Raw genomic sequence first — 21349 nt, forward strand, 5'->3', positions numbered from 1 at the left:
TGGGGACACAGTCTCTGGTCTTAGGGACACGTGTATATCCTTGGGCACATGTTCTCTCAGGGACACACGTCTGCCCGTGTGCACATGTCCATTTGTCTTAGGGACAGACGTTTGCCTGTGGACACATGTTCTCTTAGGGGACCTACGTCCACGAGCCAGGGGCACTTAGGGGCATGCGCACTCATGAATACATGCTCAGTGGGCATATACACTCAGAAATAGTTATACCCGTGGGGACATGCTTAGGGGTTCAGATGTATCTGTGGGTCCCCCTACACTTAGGGAGACATTGTTAAATTTTTTTTTAATGTTTATTTTTGAGAGAGAGAGAGAGAGAGAGAGAGAACGCGAGTGCGGGAGGGGCAGAGAGAGAGAGGGAGACACAGAATCCGAAGCAGGTTCCAGGCTCCGAGCTGTCAGCACAGAGCCGGACGCGGGGCCCGAACCCACGAACTGGGAAATCATGACCTGAGCCCAAGTCGGACGCTTAACCGACTGAGCCACCCAGGCGCCCCACTTAGGGAAACAGTGTATATCTCGGGCCACAAACCCTACTGGGCACACAGTCTCAGGCACCGAGACTGTTACTCGCTGGGTACAAGTTCATGGGCACAAAAGGACCCATTTAGGGCATTCGTGCTCACACACGCTCGTGCCCCCAGGGCTCCTGGTTATCACGTCCGCGTGCTTGCTGTGTGACTTTCCTCATCCCTTAATACTTGCAGACCCTTCGCCACCGGGTCCCCACCCCCCACCCCCAGATGCTCCCAGGAACAGATCTGAAAGCCACATTCTTTCCCATTGGCCTTTATCGTCACAAATCACAAAACGTGAGTGCAGAAACAAGTGAACGCACAAATGTACCCGCTCTGCACACCCTCGGTGACATAATCAGTCACACACTGACACCCACCTGTTCACACAACACAGGTAGCGACAGGGTACACACTCAACACCCGCAGTTACAGTGATGTACGGGGTGCTACACACGCACACACACACACACACACACACACACACACACAGCTCCATGACATTCACACACAACATACCACAGGACATTCACACGTGTTCACAGTGCAACACGTGTTACCAACACCCGCGCTCAGGCTGACACACTTCTGCGGTCCTTGCTGACACAGCCGCCCACTGTGTCATGTGTTATCGCCCTCATGACACCATGAGGCACACATGCGGCCGTCTTCACGGGGAAGTGCAGCCCCGTCCTCCAAGCTGCAGCCAGGGTGTCAGTGTCTTCTCATTTATTGAGCTGTGGGCTCTGAGCAGGATGAAGACCCAAGGTCAGGCAGATCCCTTCCCCCCCCCCCCCCAAAGAGAAACCAGGGCCAGAGATGTGGCTCCCTCCTCCTCCACCTCCCTAGCCCAACTTACGTGGCTGCGGCTTCTTCTCTAGTACCTTGGAGATTTCATGTAATTTAGTCTTGATTTGGCTTAAGTCTGGGGGCAGGGGGACAGGAGAAAGCTGGTCTGGGCCTCAGACAAGGCCCTCACCTTTACTGGAAGCCTCTTCCCTGCCCACCCCCCCACCCCCCCAGCCTGGGTGTTGCAGAGCCCATGTACTTGGCCTTCCCTTTTTAAGTATCCCCGCCCAGAGGGTGACATCCAGCACCCGCTAAACCCTGAGCACTGGGAGGGCAGACCCCTACTGCCGCCTCCCCCAATCCCCCAGTGCCCAGCATGAGACAAAGCCCGCCAGTAAGGGTCTGCAAGGGCACCTGTTGACAGTGTCTTCACTTTCTCATTCCCGATGTGGACATTTGTCTTGATCACGTCAATGACCTGCCTGGCCTCTGTGACGAGCTGCTGGATGCTGCTCCAGCCCTGTTTCTGTTCCTCCTGACACTGTTGTCCCGAGATGGAGACTGAGGCAAGAAACAGACACGTCTGAATCACCCACCGCTGCCCACCCCGACCCCATGGGCCTCCCCCAGGTCCCACCCTTACCATTCTGGAGCTCCCTTTTCACGACCCGCAGCTCCTGGGACACCTCAGAATCTGTTCAGGAGGAGGGGCGAGGGAGGCAGGAAAACCCTTGAAGCGCCCCCAGTTGGGCTGTCCTGGGAACAAGGGTGGGGGAAGGGAGAGCAACGAGGGAGAAGGGAGACAGGGTGGGAACACGGGGCCTCCCCCACCTCCCGAGGCCCCCCTTTACGCCGCCCCAGCCCCCTCCCCACCCACCAAAGAACGACAAAAAGGAAAGTGAAACCGAAGACCCTACTCACTCTTCACCAGGACCAAGGCCAAGAGAACGATGCAGAACAGGGCAAGGAGGATGTACAGGCTCAGGGTGGCCCTGTGCAGCCAACGAGGGACCTGGGCAGAGTCTGGGGCCGGCCTCGACCAGGCTGGGACTGGAGCAGAGGCAGGAGAGGTGACCTCCAGGGCCCAACACTGCCGCTTAGACCGTCGGCACTGACTCTACACTGAGCTCTGACTCAGAGCTGTCTCACCTGCTCCCACTCCTGCCGATACAGCCACTGCGACCACCAGCATGCACCCTGCCCACAGCCACCAGTAGTTGTCCGTAACGCTGTCACCATCAGGTCTCCCCCTTGCCATCCCCGTTACCAGCACTCACAACATCAGCAGCAGCTGTCACTGACGCCCATCCACCTCAGTGCCTGTCGTTATCAGCACTGTCCCCAGCAACAAGTCTCATCAGCTCTTGTCTAGGTGGTTCCTTCCTGATCCACTGCACGATCACCTCACCATCAACATTACCCACACTGTCACCAATACTCCCACCAACACCAGCACCACTCGCGTCATCATCGCCACCTGCGGAGCTACCCCCTCGACTGTAACTCACAAGCCCTGAGGCCACCACGCCCCACACCATTGCCCCAGGCCTCCTCACAGTGCCCTTGTTCCCGTGATGTCCTACCAGGGGCCCCTCCCGAGGCTGTGAGGTTCGGGCTGGCAGGTGGCTGCTTGCCTCTATTCTTGGGTGGTGAATGGCTGCCCCTTGGTTGCTCCTGGTTTCTGAAGGTCAAGGTGATATTCTCATAGTCAGGGTCTGCACCTGTGGGTGGGTCAGTGAGACTGGAAACCTGCCTGGAGCTCTGGGGCTGGGGTGGGGGTCGGAGGGGGGCTCAGAGATCTTGGCTCAACCAAACCCCTGCAGATAACAGATTTCTGGGGATAAAAGAGAAGGAATGGGGAAACAAGATCTGCTTCTTGGTTAGGTGGAGAGGGCGTGCGTGAGTGTTTGGGGGGTACACGTACACACGTGCCTTTTGGGGTAGGGGAGGGAGCCCTGTGACCCAGCTTTCAGCCCCTTACCTCTCCCATCCCAACCTCTCCCTCCTGTCATCTCCCCTCCCCACCTTGAGGTACCTAACCTTCCTTATGGGCTGGGGCCCTCTGTTTCTTGTCTTTGAAGGCTGCTGCTTGCATCTTGACCTCTTGATTCATGCAGATTTCCTCAGACCCCATGGTTCCCAGTCTGCCAATTTGCCCACACACACCCCACCCACCGGAAGGTGTCACGGCAGATGAGGAAATCTCTGGGTTGAGGGTGGGGGGAGGAGAGGTCAGCCTCCTCTTTTCAGTGATCTGGGACCCTCCGACCCTGGGGCATCCTCTCCTCCCTCCCAGATCCAGAGGGTCTTAGGAGTCCAGAGGTCTCACGGAGGGTCAAGCAGAGAAGCCCATGGACCCAGAGACAGGACAGAACAGTCAGGAACCCGTGGCGGTCATCCTGTTGCAATATACAAATGTATTGAATCAACACTTGTATACATCAGACTTACACAATGTCACATGTCAATTATGCTCAATGTAAATAAATTCAAAAGAATTTAAAGGATGATCAGGAACTTTACAGGAAGCTGTGTGTGTGTCTCCCCAAATGAACTTTGTCCCCTGCCCCTCTCGGGAGAAAACCTGGGGCACCTGGGATCCCCACCTTTCAGGTTTGAGGCAGCCGGGCTTGGAAGCAGGATTCCTGAGCCTGCCCTGTCTTTCTCCCCCCCCCTCCCCCCCACCCCCCCCCCCCCCGCGGCCCCAGTCCCACCTCTCAGCTCCACCCCAAGAATTCTGCTTCTTTAAGGCCCCATGGGAGGAAAGGAACGGATGTAAGGCAAGAGGACCAATTACTGGAGCCCCACCCACATCTGGGACTGAGGCCAGACCCACGCCTTGACCTAACCCTGGATGTGGTGTCCCCTCTCCCCGGGTCCCCAGACAGAGACTAACTGGAAACACTCACTCTCATCCACACATCTGCTCACCTACCCACACTCACACACACTCCCAAATACCCTTACACATCTGCTCACATAGTCACATGGCTTGCTCATTGGCATGCCTCTACATGTGCTTGCCCTAGAGAAATATCCATATTCATGCATTCACTCTGTGGCACTCTGTCTAGATGTCTTAGAGCTCTCTTTGTCTGTGACCTTGAAGACTGGAGATAAAAATGAGACAACGTGTACAGGGAATTTTCTCTTTAACTTTAGAACAGTGCCTTCTGGTAGAAATGTAATGTAAACCACATCTCCAGTTTAAAATTTTCTGGGGGCGCCTGGGTGGCTCAGTCGGTTGAGCGTCCGACTTCAACTCAGGTCACGATCTCGCGGTCCGTGAGTTCGAGCCCCGCATTGGGCTCTGGGCTGATGGCTCAGAGCCTGGAGCCTGCTTCAGATTCTGTGTCTCCCTCTCTCTCCCTCCCTCCCCCATTCATGCTCTGTCTCTGTCTCAAAAATAAATAAACGTTAAAAAAAAATTTTTTTAAATCATCTTAAAATTTTCTAGCAGCCGCATTAAAAAGATAACAAAAAGACAGACTGTTAATTTTAATAATGTATTGTACTTAGCATAGTACAATTATCACTTCAGCATGTAGACGAGACTAAAAAATTATTGAGATGTTTTTGGTTTTTGGTTTTGAGACCTTTCGGTTTTGGCTTTGAGACCTTTTTTTGGTACTAAATCCTTGAAAACAAACGTGTCTTGTGTTTACACTTAAGGCACATTTCAAGTATTTGATGGCTGCCCTACTGGACAGCGCTGGTCTAGACTATTGATGAAGTTTTGGGGCGATGGGTCCAGAGCCAACGGCCAAGAAAGAATTCTTAAAGATGTCTTGGAGCAAAAAAGGTGATTTTATTAAAGCATGGGGACAGGACGCCTGCGCAAAAAGAGCTGTGCTGGAGTTGTGACAGGTAACTCAAATATGCCCTCATTTGGGAGGGGGTCAGGGGTGGAGTAAGTCTCTAAGGAATTTTGGAAGCAGAGGTTCCAGGACCTTGCGGGGTTGGCTGTTGCTAGGGAAACACCATTTGTTACTGTTTGATAAAACCTCAGTCACGAGACCCTTCAGATGTATATGGGGGAGGGGCCAGAAGCTGGGAGGATGGTTGCCAGCATATATCTTGGGGCAGTTGAGATAAAGGAAGTTGATTTACAGGATCCTTGAGGTAGGGATCGTGTTAAGCTAAGGTTTTTTTGCCCCCAGGAAAGTGTCATCCTTGAGGCAGCTGAGCTCCTAGAGGGACGTCACTGCTGGTCACAAGGACTTGTCAATGGGCTGTAGGCAGTAAGCAGATTTGATTTTTCTTTTGCCTTAGTTTCCCACATCACCACGGCAAGCACTTAAACCCCTTTCCTCTGTTCTTGGGTAGCTGGGAGTGTCCAAGGAATATCACACAGATCCCACCCAGGCGAGGGGGGTGGGGTAGGGTGGGGTGCTAGTTTGTGCTCAGCCTGCCTCGGCCTCCCTCATCAGCTATCCTAGTTTCCTCCCTTTGGAAAAATAAGTAAAAGAGAATTTAAAAGACTTTTATGTGGGAGAAGTATGTTTTAGCTCTTAAATGTGCGATTAAACTGTTCTCTAAACTATTGCCAACCTTGTCTGCTCAGAGATTGGTTTAATAGTGATTCGATGGCAGGGGCGCCTGGGTGCCTCAGTCGGTTGGGCCGGCCAACTTCGGCTCAGGTCATGATCTCATGGTTCATGGGTTCGAGCCCCGCGTCGGGTTCTGTGCTGAGAGCTCGGAGCCTGGAGCCTGCTTCGGAATCTGCGACTCCCCCTCTCTCTCTGTCCCCTTCCCAGCTCATGCTCTGTCTCTCAAAAAATACATAGACGTTAAAATAAATTAAAATAATAGTGATTAGATGGGAGCTCCTCCCTCTGACCTTAGAAAGAAGTCAGCAACTGAGGAATTCAACTCCCTTTCCTGATGTAACAGCCACGGGGGAGCTGGACCAATGGGCAGCTGGCTCTGCTGTGATGGACAGGTGCAGGGGGTGGGGCCGCAGCACCTCACATTAAGGAAGGTCAGTTGAAGCCAAGACCAGACTCCAGCCCTCTGGCAAAATGGTAGCTGTGAAAATGGAGGCCCACAAGCAGTCATGAGAGGGCTCTGTGGGGTTCCCTGACCAGCCCCTGCCATGGAGTAATGGTCTCAGTTTTCTCTTAAGAAAGAATATGTGTCTCAAGTCCAACCGACCGTAAACCAGAGGTTGGTTTAGAGTGGGCACATGATCCAGGCCCAGCCAATCAGAGTCTAAGATTCGACACAGGGGTGGGCAAATGAGCCAGAGTCAGCCAATGAAGCTCAGGCCCGGGACTTTTGTTGCATTTACCAGGAAAAAAAGGCATTTCGTCTTTTTCTCCTCTCCACTGGGACTCTCAGAGACTGGGAAGATGTAAGCCTGGAGCTGTGATGGGGAAGGACCTACTGAGAGAGAAGCCAGCACTGAGGAAAGCAGACCGGAGAGGCAGTCGGGTCCTGGAGGCATCATTTGATACCTGGATCCAGCCATACCTGAATCCATTGTTCTACCCTGAGCCTCTCAGTTACATAACCCAGAAATTTCCTTTTACTTTTGCTCACACTAGTTTGAAGTGGCATTTGTGGCACTTGCAACTAGACCAATCTTGGCTGCCTCAGGGGGCTGGGCAGTTGGCAAATGAGGAAATGGAGGCTTAAGAAAGGAGCTTGCCTGTCCAAGTGTGCACTGTGGGACAGAGAATGACTGTGTTGGAAGTGAAGGCTCTGAAGAGTACCCTCTTGGGGTCCAGATACAGGGGGACAATTGAGTGGGACTTGGAGGTAAAGACACATTCTGATCAGAATCTGGGGACAAAGGAGGGCACCCCCCTCCACATCAGTGAGGGGGCGGGACAGGCCAGGTACTAGACTCAACTTCTCTCCTCCTCAACACACTTCTGACTCAGTGGTCCCACCTCAACCCCATGGCCGCCGTGGGGTTAGGAGGGAGGACCTAGGAGAGGAACCTCTGGATTGGGGTCTGGGTGGGCTCCAGGGGCAACAGGAGTGTTTGTGATGTCAGCTTATGGCCACCAGGAGCAGACAGGAGGCTGTGGCATCGTAGGAGGTGGGTGGCGGTGGAAGGAGAGTCCAAAACATCTTGAAAACCAGGATCCCACCCCATTGCCCATTCCCAAGTCCCTGGAGCGTGCTGCTGGGGACTGTGACATTTGAGGCTGGGGTCCCTTTCAAGACTGGGCACCAAGTGTTCTGAAGTCTGAGTCTGTGTCTTTCAAGGGACTGGGTTTTAAGATAATTTAAAACTATCTTAACTAATAGGATTATTATTTGATAATAATAACAATAATAATAATAATAAATTAGGATTAGGAGTCCCAGGGAACTGGACTCTGAATCACCAGATTTGTGCCCCCAGGAAGCTGTGCAGGGGTCGCACGTGACTCATCTTCTGGGTCAGAATTCAGACTGAGATCGCGGTCATTCCAGGCTGGGATGGGGACTCTGTCCAGGGCTTAAATATGTCTATGTGTCTATTCTCCTCTTTCCACGGGCACACCTTTGTGATTCAGGGGTGCCTCCTTGTGCCTACGTGTGTGTGTGTGTGTGTGTGTGTGTGTGTGTGTATGCGTGTGTAGGCATGGTGTATCCCTGTGTGACCATAGTAACTAGGTTGTGTACTGTGTGCACATGGCCGTGTGTAACTGTGTCCGGACATGGAGGGTGTGCACCTGCGTGGGGTATCCACGTGCGTATGCGGTTATTTATTTAACAGACATTTCCTGAGTGCCTACTATGTGACATGCTCTCTTTGAAGCGCCAGGGATACACCAAAGAGCGGACAACTACCCTGCACTCTGTTTTCATATTCAAGTGTCCGTGAGGGTGTATCTGCCGCGGGTTGTTAACTCCTCGAAACGGCGCCTGCAAGTGTGAAAACGTGAACTCGCGGTTCGTGGCCTCAGGTAAGCGTCCTCAGCCGGCTCCGGTGGAGAGTCCTCCCTGTCCACGGCCTGGCTTTGCCTGTGCCTTGAGGGACTCTCAGTGAGGTTGGGGAGTGAGGGACGGGGGCTCAGGACTCTGGGCTGAGAGGTGATTCAGGGGTCCACCTTGACCCTGGGGCTACTGGGGGCTTGGGGGGCCTGGAGGGTATGAGGGATGGGGGGGGGGCGGGGGTCCCCGTGCCGTCCAGACCTAGACCCCTGATGAAGCCTCGTTGTGGGGGCTGGGGCAGAATGAACCAGCGCCTTCCTGGAAGGCCAGAGACCCGAGGGTGATCGTCAAAGTGGCCTCAAAGGTAACACCCACTTCCCCTCCTGAAGGAGGCGATGCTCCTTGGGTGTGAGTGTCCTTAGAGGAAGTTGAGGCCCTCTTCTCCGAGGCAGAGGTGGGGGCAAACATGGCAAGAGGGGGATGGCCAGAAGAAAGCCACGGGCGCCGCCCCCCGGCCATCGCCTCCCTCCAGCGTCTACGTGCCCCGCTCTTTTCGGAGACGCCAGCTCTCTCCCCCAAACCCCAGCAAGACAGCGCGGCGCCCAGACCCTCGCCGTCGTCTTCTCAGGGTTTATTTCCAGCCCCGCCCCTCCGAGGCCTGGCCTCGCCCCATCTGAGGCCCGTCCCCGCCCCTCTGAGGCCTGGCCACGCCCCCCAGCCCGAGCCGCGCTCGGGCGACCTCAGGCGGGGGCCTGCACGCGACAGCAGCGAGCCCCCGTCCAGTCCATGCCCGCGCACTGGCAGTGGCAGGTGGTCTCGGCGCGCACGTCCCACGAGCCGCAGGCGGAGCCACAAGTGCAGGCGGTGACGGCGAAGCCTGCGGGCGAGAGGGGAGGGAGCTTGGCCCCGAGCCGGAGGCTACGGGCCTGGGGGTCGGAGGGGGCTGGAGGCTCCAACACCTGGGAATGGGGGCCGCAGTGCTTGCGGCAGGGAGGCCGGCGGCTGGGGGGCCTGGACTCTCCAGTGTCCTAAGGAAATGCGGTCCCGGAGCGGGGGCCAGCCCCTCCTGCGGGGAGGGCTGGGGCTGCAGACCAGGACTCCAGGGAAGCGGACTCGAGCAACCGAGGCTGGGGGCGCCTGGGGGGCTCAGCTGGTTAAACCTCGGACTCAGCTCGGGATCCCAGGGTTGTGGGATCGAGCTTCGCGTTGGGCTCCTGCTGAGCCTGGAGCCTGCTTGGGATCCTCTGTCTCCCTCTCTCTCTGCCCCTCCCTTCCTCTGTCTCTCTCAAAATAAAGAAACCTTTAAAGGGAAAGAAATAGAGGCTGGTCTTAGGGGGAGGGGGTACGGGGTACTGGGAATATAACTGAGAGCCTGGACAAAGGACTTCTGTACTCACCTAAGGGGCAGGTGGCCAAGTCACCCCTGGAGGTGACCGTTCGGCAGCTCAGGCCGATGGTCCTTATTGTCTCAAGGACTGTGGGAGAAGAAGGGACCGAATGAGACCAAGCTGCCCCTGCCCCACTTTCATGCTGCCGGGGTGGTTTGGAGACCCGCCCAAGGGGTCTGGAAAGCGCTTTGGAGGAGGGCCCAGGTGGTCGGGGCCCTGGTGGAGAGCGAGAGCCGTGGGCGGGCAGCTCACCGCCTCCCAGGCTCCCATGAGTGTTTTAGAGGAAGGAGGATTTGGGGCTTCTGCTGAAGGCCGAGCTGCATGGGGGCTGCGGTTGGGTCGGGTCTGGGGGTGAGGTTTGGTTCTGGTTGGGGCTGGCTTCATCGTGGCTCTATGTCAGGAGTTAGAGGGGTTTCTGAGGCCCCTGCTGAGGGTCCTCACTTGAGCGGGTGCCGTCCTGGATCTTCTCATTGATGGCTTCCTCCACTGGACACAGAGACCTGCCACACACCAGCAGCCCCAGGACAGGGAGGAGGAGGAGGGGAAGAGCCTTCATTCCGCAGGCACTGCAAGAGGGGACCAAGACACCCACAGCTGGGTCCGGGGAGGATGGGGCCTACAGAGCAGGAGGGATATGGAACCCTGGGTCCCTGTGGGGGACGCGGCTGGAGTCCCTGCTTTGCCATGGCCCCCTCGGGCTGGGGCTCAGGGCTGAGCCAGGGCTGGGCTCTGGGCAGCCGTCACTTACCCTCTGGATGGACTCAGCAGGCCAAATCTCGGACACTGATTTCGTGCCCCTGACACATGTCCCTCTTTAAAGCTTCTGAATGTGGAGCTTCCTGTCTTGGCAAAGTTTCTTGGCCCCCTGACCCTCCCATCCCACATCCGGGGCCAAGAGGAAGCCCCCAGGCCAGACTCCAGGGGCCTAGGGGTGGGAAGCCCTGCCCCCCTCCCCCCTGCCACAGTTTCCCCATTCAAGAGCCCCCCCCCTTGTCACATCCGGGCTGGGGCTGGTCCAGGAGGTAGTGCCTGGGGCATGATTCCAGAAGCCCTGGTTCCAGACGCTGGGAGTTTGCATGCAGGGGTGGGGAGTGCAGGCGAGGCCAAAATAACCTCCCCGTGTGTGAACTGCATAGGAGGTTCATACCCGGATGCCCATCAACAATGGAATGGATACATTCATGGTTTATTTTCCTTCAATGGAACGATCCGCAACAGATGGTGACAAACGACAGCCCATGGGACAAATCTGGCCCACTGTCTATTTCTGTGCAGCCCAGGAGTTAAGCATGGTTTTACGTTTTGGGGTTTTTTGCATTTTTTTTTTAATTATTATTTTTTCAGGGCGAGAGAGACAGAGCGTGAGCGTAGGAACAAAGAGAGAGAGACACAGAATTCGAAGCAGGCTCCAGGCTCTGAGCTGTCAGCACAGAGCCCGACTGGGCGCTCGAACTCACGAACCGTGAGATTATAACCTGAGCTGAAGTCGGACGCTTAACTGATCGAGCCACCCAGGCGCCCCAGAACCTCATTCCTTTTTATGGCTAATATTCCTCTGTATGGACAGGCCACCTTGTGTTTATCCATTCTTCTGTTAGTTGTCGTGTGCATTGTTTCCACCTATTGGGTGTCGGGAATGATGCCTCTGTAATCATCGGTGTACAAACATCTCTGAATCCCTGCTTTCAGGTTTCTTGGGTATATACCCCGGAGTGGGATTGCTGGATCATATGGCAATTCTATGTTTAACTCTTTGGGGAGCTGCCAAAGAGTTTTTACATTTTTAAATCGTTGGGGGAAAAAAATGTAATCCTTAGTGACATATGAAACGTACATGAAATTCAAATCCCAGCGCCCATAAATAAAGCATTCTTGGAACGTGGCCATGGCCACTATTTTATAGATTATCTGAGGCTGCTTTTCCTAGGTCAGTGGCAGAGATGAAAAATTGTGACAGAGACTGACTATATGGCCTACAGAGGTGAACCTGGCTATATCTGGTCCTTTACAGGAAAAAAAAAAAAATTGCCCACCCCGGTCAACAGAAATGAGTATGAATGAGAGATCACACTGTATCATTTGCAGCTATATGCAATAGTCTGGAAGATTCTCACCATTATAATTGTGAGCAAAAGAATCTAGGCCAGGGGTGCCTGGGTGGCTCAGCTGGTTAAGTAAGCATTCGACTTCAGCTCAGGTCATGATCTCACAGCCCATGGGTTCAAGCCTTGCTCTGTGCTGACAGCTCAGAGCCTGGAGCCTGTTTCAGATTCTGTGTCTCCCTCTGTCTCTGCCCCTCCCCCGCTCATGTTCTGTCTCTCAAAAATAAACATTTTAAAAAAAAGTAAAAAGTAAAAACAATCCAGACCCAAAAAAGAATATACCACACAAATTCATATACTAAAAAGGACCAAAACTGGGTGCCTGGGTGGCTTAGTTGGTTGAGTGTCCAACTCTTGGTTTTGGCTCAGGTCAAAATTTCACGGTTCGTGGGTGTAAGCCCCGAGTGGGGCTCTGTGCTAACAGCACGGAGCCTGCTTGGGATTCTCTGTCTCCCTCTCTCTTTGTCCCTCCCCTGTTCACATGATCTCTCTCAAATATAAATTTGAGGGGCGCCTGGGTGGCTCAGCCAGTTGAGCGACCGACTTCGGCTCAGGGCATGATCTCACTGTTTGTGAGTTCGAGCCCCGCGCCCGGCTCTGTGCTGACAGCTCGGAGCCTGGAGCCTGCTTCGGATCCTGTGCCTCCCTCTGTCTCTGCCCCTCCCCCACTCATGCTCTATCTCTGTCTCAGAAATAAATAAACATTAAAAAAATTAAAAAAATAAATTTGAAAAATATACATTAAAAAAAAACAAAAGGACCAAAAAAAGAAGAAAGGAAAAAAAAAAGCACAACGAATCTATGCTGTTGGAGGATGGAAGTTTCCTGGGGAGTCTGATGAGAAAAGGGCAGATGGAGGGTTTCTGGGAACGGAGTGAAAAATTTGAGCTTACGCTCAGATCCGCACCCGTGTCTTTCTGTATGTCGTATTTTGGTGAAAGTGATAGGTGTGTGTGAAATCCCTGTGTAAAAACAGCCGTGTACACGAGCCAAAGTATAGGCAATGCTTATTGAGCACCTACTATGTGCCAGATGTGACGCTATGCACGTGTGTGTGGTGGGGAGCAAGGGGACACCCCTCCCCCCCCACCCCGCCCTGCACTTTGCCCTGTCGGAAGAAGACAGACACCAAGAGAGTGCTCAGCCAGCCTCAACGCCCACCAGTCACTTGTGCCCTGAAGGACAGGAACCCGGTTCTGGGAGAACTTCTGACATTAGAATGTCCCACCCAAGGGACGCCTGGGTGGCTCAGCTGGTTGAACGTCTGACTCTTGATATCGGCTCAGGTCATGATGCCACGGTTCATGGGTTCGAGCCCCGCATCGGACTCGGCACTGACAATGCAGGATTCGCTCTCCCTCCCTCTGCCCCTCCTCTCCCCCTTTCAAAATAAATAAACTTAAAAAAAAAGAAGAAGAACATTCTTCCCCAGTGGAAGAATCCAGGGAGGGTTTGTGGAGGAAGAGATGGCTGAGAAGAAATCAGAGGATGAGACAAGTTAAGCAAAAGAACCAGTGAGAGAGGGCTTTCTGGGTGGAAGGAACAGCATGTCCCAAGGCCCTGGGGAAGGACAGGATGCACCAGCTTTGAGGAACTGAAAGAAAACTAGGGGGGCAGGAAGGCAGAGAGCCTGGCTGGGATAAGCAATGTCACAGCCTCCCTTCCTTGAAGGGACAGACACAGCTTGGGCACAAGGGTGACTCAGGAGGCAGCAAAAGTCATCGTTTGAGAGTTCTGGCTCTTCAAACCCTTTGGTCTCAGAACTTTTCGGGTAAAAGCTTTTGAGGGGCACAGAAGTAGCAGCTCTGACTTCAGGTTGGGTGAAAAGCAGGGGAGTATGAGGAACCCCTAGGATTCCTTGGAATCTTAGTTTGAAAACCCTTAGTTAAGTAACAGGAAAGGGCCACAGGCCTTTTCATTGTCTTTAAAGAAAAATAAAATATTTTCGGGATGCTTGGCTGGCTCAGTCAGAAGAGCATTCGACTTTTGATCTCTGGGCTGTGAGTTCCAGCCCCACGTGGGGTGTAGAGATTACTACAAAAAGGCAAAGTTAAAAAAAAAAAAAGAAAAGAAAAAGAAAAGGGGCACCTGGGTGGCTCGGTGGACTGAGCATCTGACTCTTGGTTTAGGCTCAGGTCGTGATCTCAAGGTTCATGGGATGAGTCCCTCACCAGACTCTATGCTAATAGCACGGAGCATGCTTGGGATTCTTCCTCTCTCCCCACCCCTCCCCAACTCATGCATGGGCTCTCTTTCTCTCTCTCTCTCCCTCTCAAAATAAATAAATATTAGAAAAGAAAGAAAGAAAGAAAATAGAAGTGCCTGGGTGACTCAGTTGGTTAAGTGTCTGACTTCAGCTCAGGTCATGATCTCTGGGTCTGTGAGTTCAAGCCACGTGTCAGGCTCGCGTCGGGCTCTGGGCTGACAGCTTAGAGCCCAGAGCCTGCTTCGGATTCTGTGTCTCCCTCTCTCTCTGCGCCCCCCCCCCCCCGCCCACACACAAACACTCACGCTGTCTCTCTGTCTCTCAAAAATAAACGTTAAAAAAAATCTTAAAAAAAAGAGAAAATGTTTTCATTATCCCTGACTTCTTTTTTTTAAGTTTATCTATTTATTTTGATAGGGAGCGACAGAGAGAACTCAAGAGGGGGAGGGGCAGAGAGAGAGGAGGAGAGAGCCCAAACCAAGAGTCAGACACTTAAGCGACCAAGCCACCCCTTTTTACCCGCCCCCCAGATTTCTATCAATGAAACTGAGTTCTAGTGGCCTCGATTTTGCATCAAATGCTATCAAATAAAATTCCAGAGCCAGGCCTTTAAAATGTATAGTATGGCAATCACACACTTTATTGAGGGATGATTTTCGTTAAATAAACCACATCTATCTTAAGCATTCAGTTGGATGCATTTTGACAAACATATATACCTGCAGGCAGCACGAATGTTTTGTTTTTCCCAAGTATTGTCTCTTTGAAAAATAAGGTGTAATTTACATGAAGTAAAATTCATCCTTTTTACTGAGGTCTATGAGTTTCCACAAACGCATAGAGCTGTGTGATTATCAATACCAAATGCTTTTTTCTTTTAATATTTATTGTTGAGAGAGAGACAGAGACAGAGCGTGAGCAGGGGAGGGGCAGAGAGAGAGGGAGACACAGAATCCGAAGCAGGCTCCGGGCTCCGAGCTGTCAGCCCAGAGCCCGATGTGGGGCTCGAACTCACAAACCATGAGATCATGACCCGAGCTGAAGTCGGACGCTTAACCGACTAAGCCACCCAGGCGCCCCCAACACCAAAGTCTTCTAACTTAAATGATGGTTGGAAAAAAAGGAGTTTCCCAACAATCTGAAGGAAACCTGTGTCCTGAAGTCTACTGCAGACAGAGAGGATTTTTGTGCCCCGTACAACTGGTTCTCCTGTGTGGTGCAGCAGATCCTGGAAATATTCACAACTGTTAGCGGCTTGTGTTCGCCTCGGTTACTGTACATGTGCCCTTGAAGGATTGCTTTGCAGGCACGGAGCCTGGGGAACTGACCTCTAGAAGCAACATGAGCTTCCGGTTGGTTTCTCGCCTCCCTGGGCAACAGACAGCTTGCTGTTCTGGTGACAGAGCTGAGCTGACAGGTGGCTGAGCCAAATCAGGAAAGAATCATTGACACTTGCTTCCTGTCCCGCATGAATGACAGGAAAGTAAAAGCCTCGGAACGCTGCCCGATTTCTTTAAGCGAGAGCTGGCGAGCCTGGCTTCATTTATAAACACTTCTGACCTGGTGGGGGAGGGGTGGGGCGGGCGGGGAGTCTGCAGGGCAGAAGGGGGAGTCTAAGCAGCAGCCAGCAAACAGCACAGGTTTGGAGACGATAAGCTGTGGGCTCTGGCAGGAGCTGACCAGGCCAGGCTGTCCCCTGGGGCAAGGAACAGAGAGAGTCTGGAGGCCGGGTGGTAAAGATCGTGGAGTTTTCCAGTGTTAACTCCCTGAGATTTTCCTTTGCAGAGACCTACTCCCGCCTCTCAGCGTCCCTGGCTCGGTTCCTTGGGCCTGTTGCCTCCTTGCGGAATATTTTCCATCGTGGAGGCTCCTCAGGGAGCTCTGAGGTGATCCCATCTACTGTTTGTGGAGAAATTTACACATGTGACCACCATCCTGTCAGGTAGATGAGGTTATTATCTCGACAAAAGGGGTTGTTGAGGCTCAGAGAGGCTAAGTGATTTGCCTGAGGTCACACAGCAAGTTGTCCCCACTTTCCTTAAAAAAATAAAAAGAAGGGTAGGGGCCTCTGGGCGGCTCAGTCGGTTAAGTGTCTGACTCTTGATTTTGGCTCAGGTCATGATCTCAGGGTCGTGAGATTGAGCCCCGCGTCGGGCTCTGTGCTGACAGCTCAGAGCCCAGAGCCTGCTTCGGATTCTGTGTCTCCCTCTCTCTCTGCCCCACCCCCGCTCATGCTCTGTCTCTCCCTGTCTCAAAAATAAAAATGAAAAATTTTTTGGAATTAAAAAATTAAAAAAAATAAAAGGAATTCCAAGAATACAGAAGTTTATAAAATAAATGTCCCCCATATTCCTACTCATGCAGAGTAATCAAAAAATGGGGCGATTACAGAGCAACCTGCACCCCCCCCCTTCAGCTGAGGAATATGAATATAAGGGGATAGAGGGGAGGTCTCATCTGGCCGGAGCCTCCACACCCCGCCTCCACCACGGCCTCCCACGCTCCCTACGACCGCCTTTCCAGTTCTCCAAGCAGCCATGTGCAGTTTTCCAAAATGGGAAAACTCACCTGGGTGAAGTCGATCACTTTCAAAGGGGAGATTTCAGGCTCAGATTTGCCCAATGCCAAAATCTTCCCTTTTAACTAAGGCATGTTCCCACCCCAACCATGGGGAGCGTGGTACATGGACCAGGGAGGGGGTGCATGGAGAGCAAAGTCAGGGGGGTAGAAAGAGTTTTGTAGAAACTGCCTCCATCCAGCCTGGCTTTTTTAGATTTCACATATTAATTTTTTTTAATTGTTTTTAATATTTATTTATTTTTGAGAGAGAGAGAGAGAGAGAGAGAGACAGAGCAGGGGAGGGGCAGGGAGAGAGGGAGACACAGAATCCGAAGCGGGCTCCAGGCTCTGAGCGGTCAGCACAGAACCTGACATGGGGCTCGAACTCACAGACCGTGAGATCATGACCTGAGCCAAAGTTGAATGCTTAACCAACTGAGCACCCCAGGCGCCCTTCAATCTTTTTTTTTTTTTTTTAGTGCTTATTTATTTTTGACAGAGAGACAGAGACTGAGAGAGAGTGGGGGAGTGGCAGAAAGAGGGAGACAGAGGATCTGAAGCAGGCTCAGCGCTGACAGCTGAGATCCCAATGCGGGGCTTGAACCCATGAACCACAAGATCATGACCTGAGCTGAAGTCAGACGCTTCACGGACTGAACCGCCCAGGCGTCCCTAAAATAGCTCTTATAAGGAAAAGCAGCTGAAATGTTAGTTTCATTATGCTCATCGACTCGGCTCTGGGGCTGTGAAACATGATCGTTTCGCAAGGTCCTCCAAAAGTCCTAAAAATACAGAAAATTCCTTGACAGCTGTAATCAGGTCATAGAAAGTCCTAAACCATTTTACCTTTTCCTGGCACCCTATGGCTGTGGAAAACGCCTCCCGCTATCTTGCATAAATGTCATACGCTCATCTGGACGGTGGACAGTTTACCAAAGTAAACAGAGGAGGGTAATAAAGTGCAGTAAATAGTGTCCCATTCTCTAGGAAGGTGTTTGTTTTTTTTTTTTTAATGTTTGTTTATTTTCGAGAGGGGGAACAGAGGATCCGGAGTGGGCTCTGTGCTGACAGCAGAGAGCCCAGGGCGAGACTCGAACTCGCGAACCTGTGAGATCATGCCCTGAGCCGAAGTCAGATGCTTAACCGACTGAGCCACCCACGTGTCCCCCATACAACAATCTTAAAAAAAAAAAAAAAAAAAAAAAAAAAAACCTCATAGAAAAAAGAACAGATAGGTGGTTGTCAAGGCGGTTCGGGGGAGGGGTGAAGGTGAAGGTTGTCAAAAGGTCCAAACGTCCATCTAGAAGATGAATGAATTCTGGGGACTACAGCTAACATTACTGTATTGTATATGTATTCTTTTAAGTTTGTTTATTTTTTCTGAGGGGGGAGGGGCGGAGAGAGGGAGAGAGAGAATCCCAAGCAGTCTCAGTGCTGCAAACTGCCTTATAAGAGAATAGATTTGTAAAAGTTCTCACCACACACGCGCACACACGCACACACACACATTCACACACGGTAACTATGTGTGGGGTTGGATGTGTTAAGTAACCTATTACAGAAATCATTTTGCAATACATCCATATATCAAATCACTACCTTGTACACCTTACATTTATACCGTGTTATATGTCAATTACATTTCAGTAAAGTTGGAGGGAGAGAGAGTCCACACGAGGGAAACCATACAGTGTTTGTCTTGCTCCTTCTGACTCGCTAAACGAGGCTTCACATGGATCTGCAGAACCATCCAGAATGGGGCACCACACAGAGTGACTGCTTCGTACGTGTTGCCTTCCCTTACCATTATTCCATTATTTTCCCAGAATTTCCCCAGCCGCCGACAGGGATTGAGGCTCTGAGTGCTCTCAAAAAGCACTGTGGTCACTAGAGGCAGGGGGTGGGGGGTGGGGCAGAGCCCCAGCCGGGACCTCCCCGTCCTGTCCTGTCCCCACCGGCACCCCAGCCCCGATGACTCCGTCCGTCTCTGGCCCCCGCTGGAGCAGAAACTTCCCACTCACAAGACAATTTCTTCACTCTCGATGCCTTTTCACAATATTCTTGGCAGCTGTTGGTTAACTTGCGTTTTAAGATTTTGAGTAACTTTAGAACAACAGAAAAGGGAAGCTCGCCTCGCCTCCTCGCTGTCTGGGCTCCCGTGGAACAGACATTCTCCTTTGATGTTCCTCCCTGTCTGGAGGTTTCCTTGGCTCACTGAGTCACACTCACTTCCCGTTCCTGTGCTGGGGCCACGGAGCCCCTTCCTACTAAGGAAGGTGAAGGCGTGGGGCACTCCTTCCTCTGCCCCTTCCTCTGCGGGGGTCCTGCCTGTCCCCATGTGGCCACCACCCCTCCTGCCCAGCTGGCAGCTCCAGCGAGCCCTGGAGCCTCACGTTTGCTGTAAATTGAGCAAGTTCGAGACCACAAACCTTTCCCCTCCTTGTATGACTTGGATGAGGTATTATTCTAGAAGAGGCCCCAGGGCACGGCAAAGGTGGAGAACTCCCACTCGGTGCATTCCTGATGCTGAGAACCTTAGTCCTCACTTCTTCTGGGGCGGGCCCTCGGACCCTCCAAGGCGCTGATGTTAGCCTGAGAAATCCTTTTTTGCTCCCTTTGTGGGGCCCTCCTTCTTAGCCTGCGCAGGGCTGGTCCCCATTAGAGTGTTAAATAATAATAATATTGTATCAATAATGTATTATGATGATGATCATCATTACCACAGCCAGAGTTTCCTGGATTCTTCCTAGTTGCTTACAATGTGGCCGTCCATCACATGGTCTCCACCCCAGACCTCCCTGATAAACTCAGATCCTGCTGCCTCCTGGGGCTCCTGGGGAGAATACCGAAGACAATGTATCAGGTTGTTGCTTTCTGTGGCTTTCTATGTCCAACTAGTTGCGGAGGGAAAGGTCATTTGAGAAGGATCCCAGCTAATTCCAGTGGAAGGATTAATAAGGTTGGAAATAAGCCTCAAGAAATCATGGGTCCAGGCGTTGAGACTTGATAGCAGCTAACACCTTTATGGGGAGAACTGGTGGGGACAAGGGGGCATATGCCCCACTCCCCCAACCCACAGATCAATTGAACCATCATGACATTATGGATCCCCTGAGAAGGTACAAGGGAGAGAGGATTCTCGTCTACAGCTTAAGCTGATCTAGGCTATGGTGCTAACCACCTGTTGACCGAGGAAACCGCACGGTGGGGATGGTGGGGACAGACGCTAAGGAAAAAGTTGCATAGGGTCACGAAGAAGCAGCGTCCTTAAGTCGGAGACGTTCCAACATCTCCCAGGTACAAATAAGGGGCAGAGGCCGGTGTAAGCACCAATTTTGTTGCTGCGGGGAAGCACGGAGTCACCGCTGGCTTACTTCTTGTCGTTTCCAGCCAGGGCCACCCAAACTCCAGGCGCAGACTGGAAAGTGTGAAGAAACCGAAAAATTGGGCCACAGCGCCCCCTGGTGCTCGCAGCGCTCACCTGCTTAAGCGACATCCCCCACGGAAAGCGAGTTTAAATATTAAACTGTGAAACTATCTCCCTCCCACTCCGGCTCGGCCAGTTAAAAGGCTTCCCTGCCGAGGCCTGGCGGGGATCCGGGCCTCCAGGGCGGGCGTCTCACCGCCACCCCGCACCCCACGCCCTCGACGGACCCTGTGCATCTTCCCGCCCTGTTGGGAGTTTCGTGTAAATCCTAGAAGTAGAATTGCGGGGTCAGAGTGTTCAGCGCTTCTCCAAGGCCCCACCTGAAAAACTGCGTGTGCGATTTTTTCTGGGGAAAAAAAATGTCCTTAGATTTCCCCGAATTCTCAAAAGGATAGGGGGGCTTAAACCAGGGCCACGTCCTCCAGGACTGGTAAGGAAGCTTCCTGTGCGTCCTGCCTCTGCCCATGCCTTCCCGGTCCCAGTCTTGGACGGGCCACATCCCGAGGTGATAGAATGGAAATAAGCAACGCTCCACTGGGGGGCGCTGTACCCACCCACCCAGACTCCCTCCCCTGGCACCCCTCCCAGCGGAACCTCTTCACCAGCATTAGATGCGGTCCCCACCTGTCCTGGCTCACATCCCTTCTGTGGTTTCCCACTGCGCCAGCAGAGGCCAGATCCTCACCCTGGGCCCCCAGAGGCCCCGTGTGGCTCTCAGATTTTATTACCCCTTAATATCTCTTTTGCTCCGTCTCAATCTCTTGCCTTTGTGTCCAGGTGCCCTCCCTCCCTCCCTTCCCTGACTCCTTTTTTTTTGTGTGTGTGTTTACTTTTGAAAGTGTGAGTAGGGGAGGGGCGGGGGGGGGGGGCTGGACAGAGGATCCCAAGCGGGCTCCGCACTGACAGCAGAGAGCCCGATGCAGGGCTCAAACCCACGACCCGCGAGATCACAACCTGAGCCGAAGTCAGACACTGAACTGACTGAGCCACCCAGGTGCTCCTGACTCCTCCTTCCATTCTCAACTCAGACTTCCCCTTCCTCCAGGAAGCCCCTCTTGACTGCCCCCAGACTGGGTGGATTAGGGTATCCTCTGGGCTCCCACAGCCCCCTCTGCTTGCTGTCCACCTGGCTCTGCATCTGTGCCCCAGAGAGAACGGTCACCATGTGTCCTATTCACGCTGTGAGACCCGTTTCTCCTTTCGGCTGAGTGTTACGGGCTGAACTGTATCCGCCCAAACTTCATGTTGAAGTCCTAACCCCCAGAACCTCAGAATGTGACTGCATTTGGAGACAGAGTCTTTTACGGGATAATTAGGTTAAAATGAGGTCATTAGGGTGGGCCTTAATCCAGTATGACTGGTGTCCTTATAAGAGATTAGGACACAGACAAGCAGGTGAATAACCATGTGAAGACACAGGGAGAAGATGACATCTAGGTGTCTACTTGTCAAGGTGCGAGGCCTCAGCCGCCACC

General features: G+C 52.7%; 2 protein-coding genes and 1 long non-coding RNA gene across 10 annotated transcripts; 1 reads left to right on the forward strand and 2 right to left on the reverse strand.

The window, feature by feature from the left end:
* Positions 1–791: 791 nt before the first annotated feature.
* MCEMP1 (mast cell expressed membrane protein 1) lies at positions 792–3850 on the reverse strand. Of its 2 annotated transcripts, none has more exons than XM_015541354.2 (7): positions 3363–3850; positions 2906–3043; positions 2244–2372; positions 1966–2016; positions 1737–1883; positions 1393–1417; positions 792–1279 (listed from the first exon to the last, which is right to left on the reverse strand). In XM_015541354.2, exons 1-7 carry the CDS (start codon positions 3454–3456, stop codon positions 1204–1206), a joined length of 660 nt encoding a protein of 219 aa, XP_015396840.1. In that variant the 5' UTR covers positions 3457–3850; the 3' UTR covers positions 792–1203. The 2 variants fall into 2 exon arrangements, with proteins under 2 accessions (XP_015396840.1, XP_042833971.1); XM_042978037.1 differs by having other exon boundaries at positions 1393–1458; positions 3363–3844.
* A 2481-nt stretch (positions 3851–6331) lies between these two features.
* On the forward strand, positions 6332–20180 carry LOC122236564. 6 transcript variants are annotated; one of them, XR_006214618.1, is made up of 5 exons: positions 6332–7082; positions 8035–8224; positions 18095–18230; positions 19173–19310; positions 19838–20180. It is a non-coding gene; the product is annotated as an uncharacterized LOC122236564 (long non-coding RNA). The 6 variants fall into 6 exon arrangements; XR_006214621.1 differs by having other exon boundaries at positions 19177–19310; XR_006214617.1 differs by having other exon boundaries at positions 19198–19310.
* Positions 8933–10416, reverse strand: RETN (resistin). 2 transcript variants are annotated; one of them, XM_042978042.1, is made up of 4 exons: positions 10329–10416; positions 10022–10146; positions 9590–9667; positions 8933–9069 (listed from the first exon to the last, which is right to left on the reverse strand). In XM_042978042.1, the coding sequence occupies exons 2-4, from the start codon at positions 10134–10136 to the stop codon at positions 8933–8935; spliced, it is 330 nt and encodes a 109-aa protein (XP_042833976.1). In that variant the 5' UTR covers positions 10137–10146; positions 10329–10416. The 2 variants fall into 2 exon arrangements, with proteins under 2 accessions (XP_042833976.1, XP_042833977.1); XM_042978043.1 differs by having other exon boundaries at positions 10022–10196; positions 10329–10378.
* Positions 20181–21349: the final 1169 nt, after the last annotated feature.

The sequence above is a fragment of the Panthera tigris genome, chromosome A2 (genome assembly GCF_018350195.1).
Source record: "Panthera tigris isolate Pti1 chromosome A2, P.tigris_Pti1_mat1.1, whole genome shotgun sequence".
NCBI classification, from domain to species: Eukaryota; Metazoa; Chordata; class Mammalia; order Carnivora; family Felidae; genus Panthera; species Panthera tigris.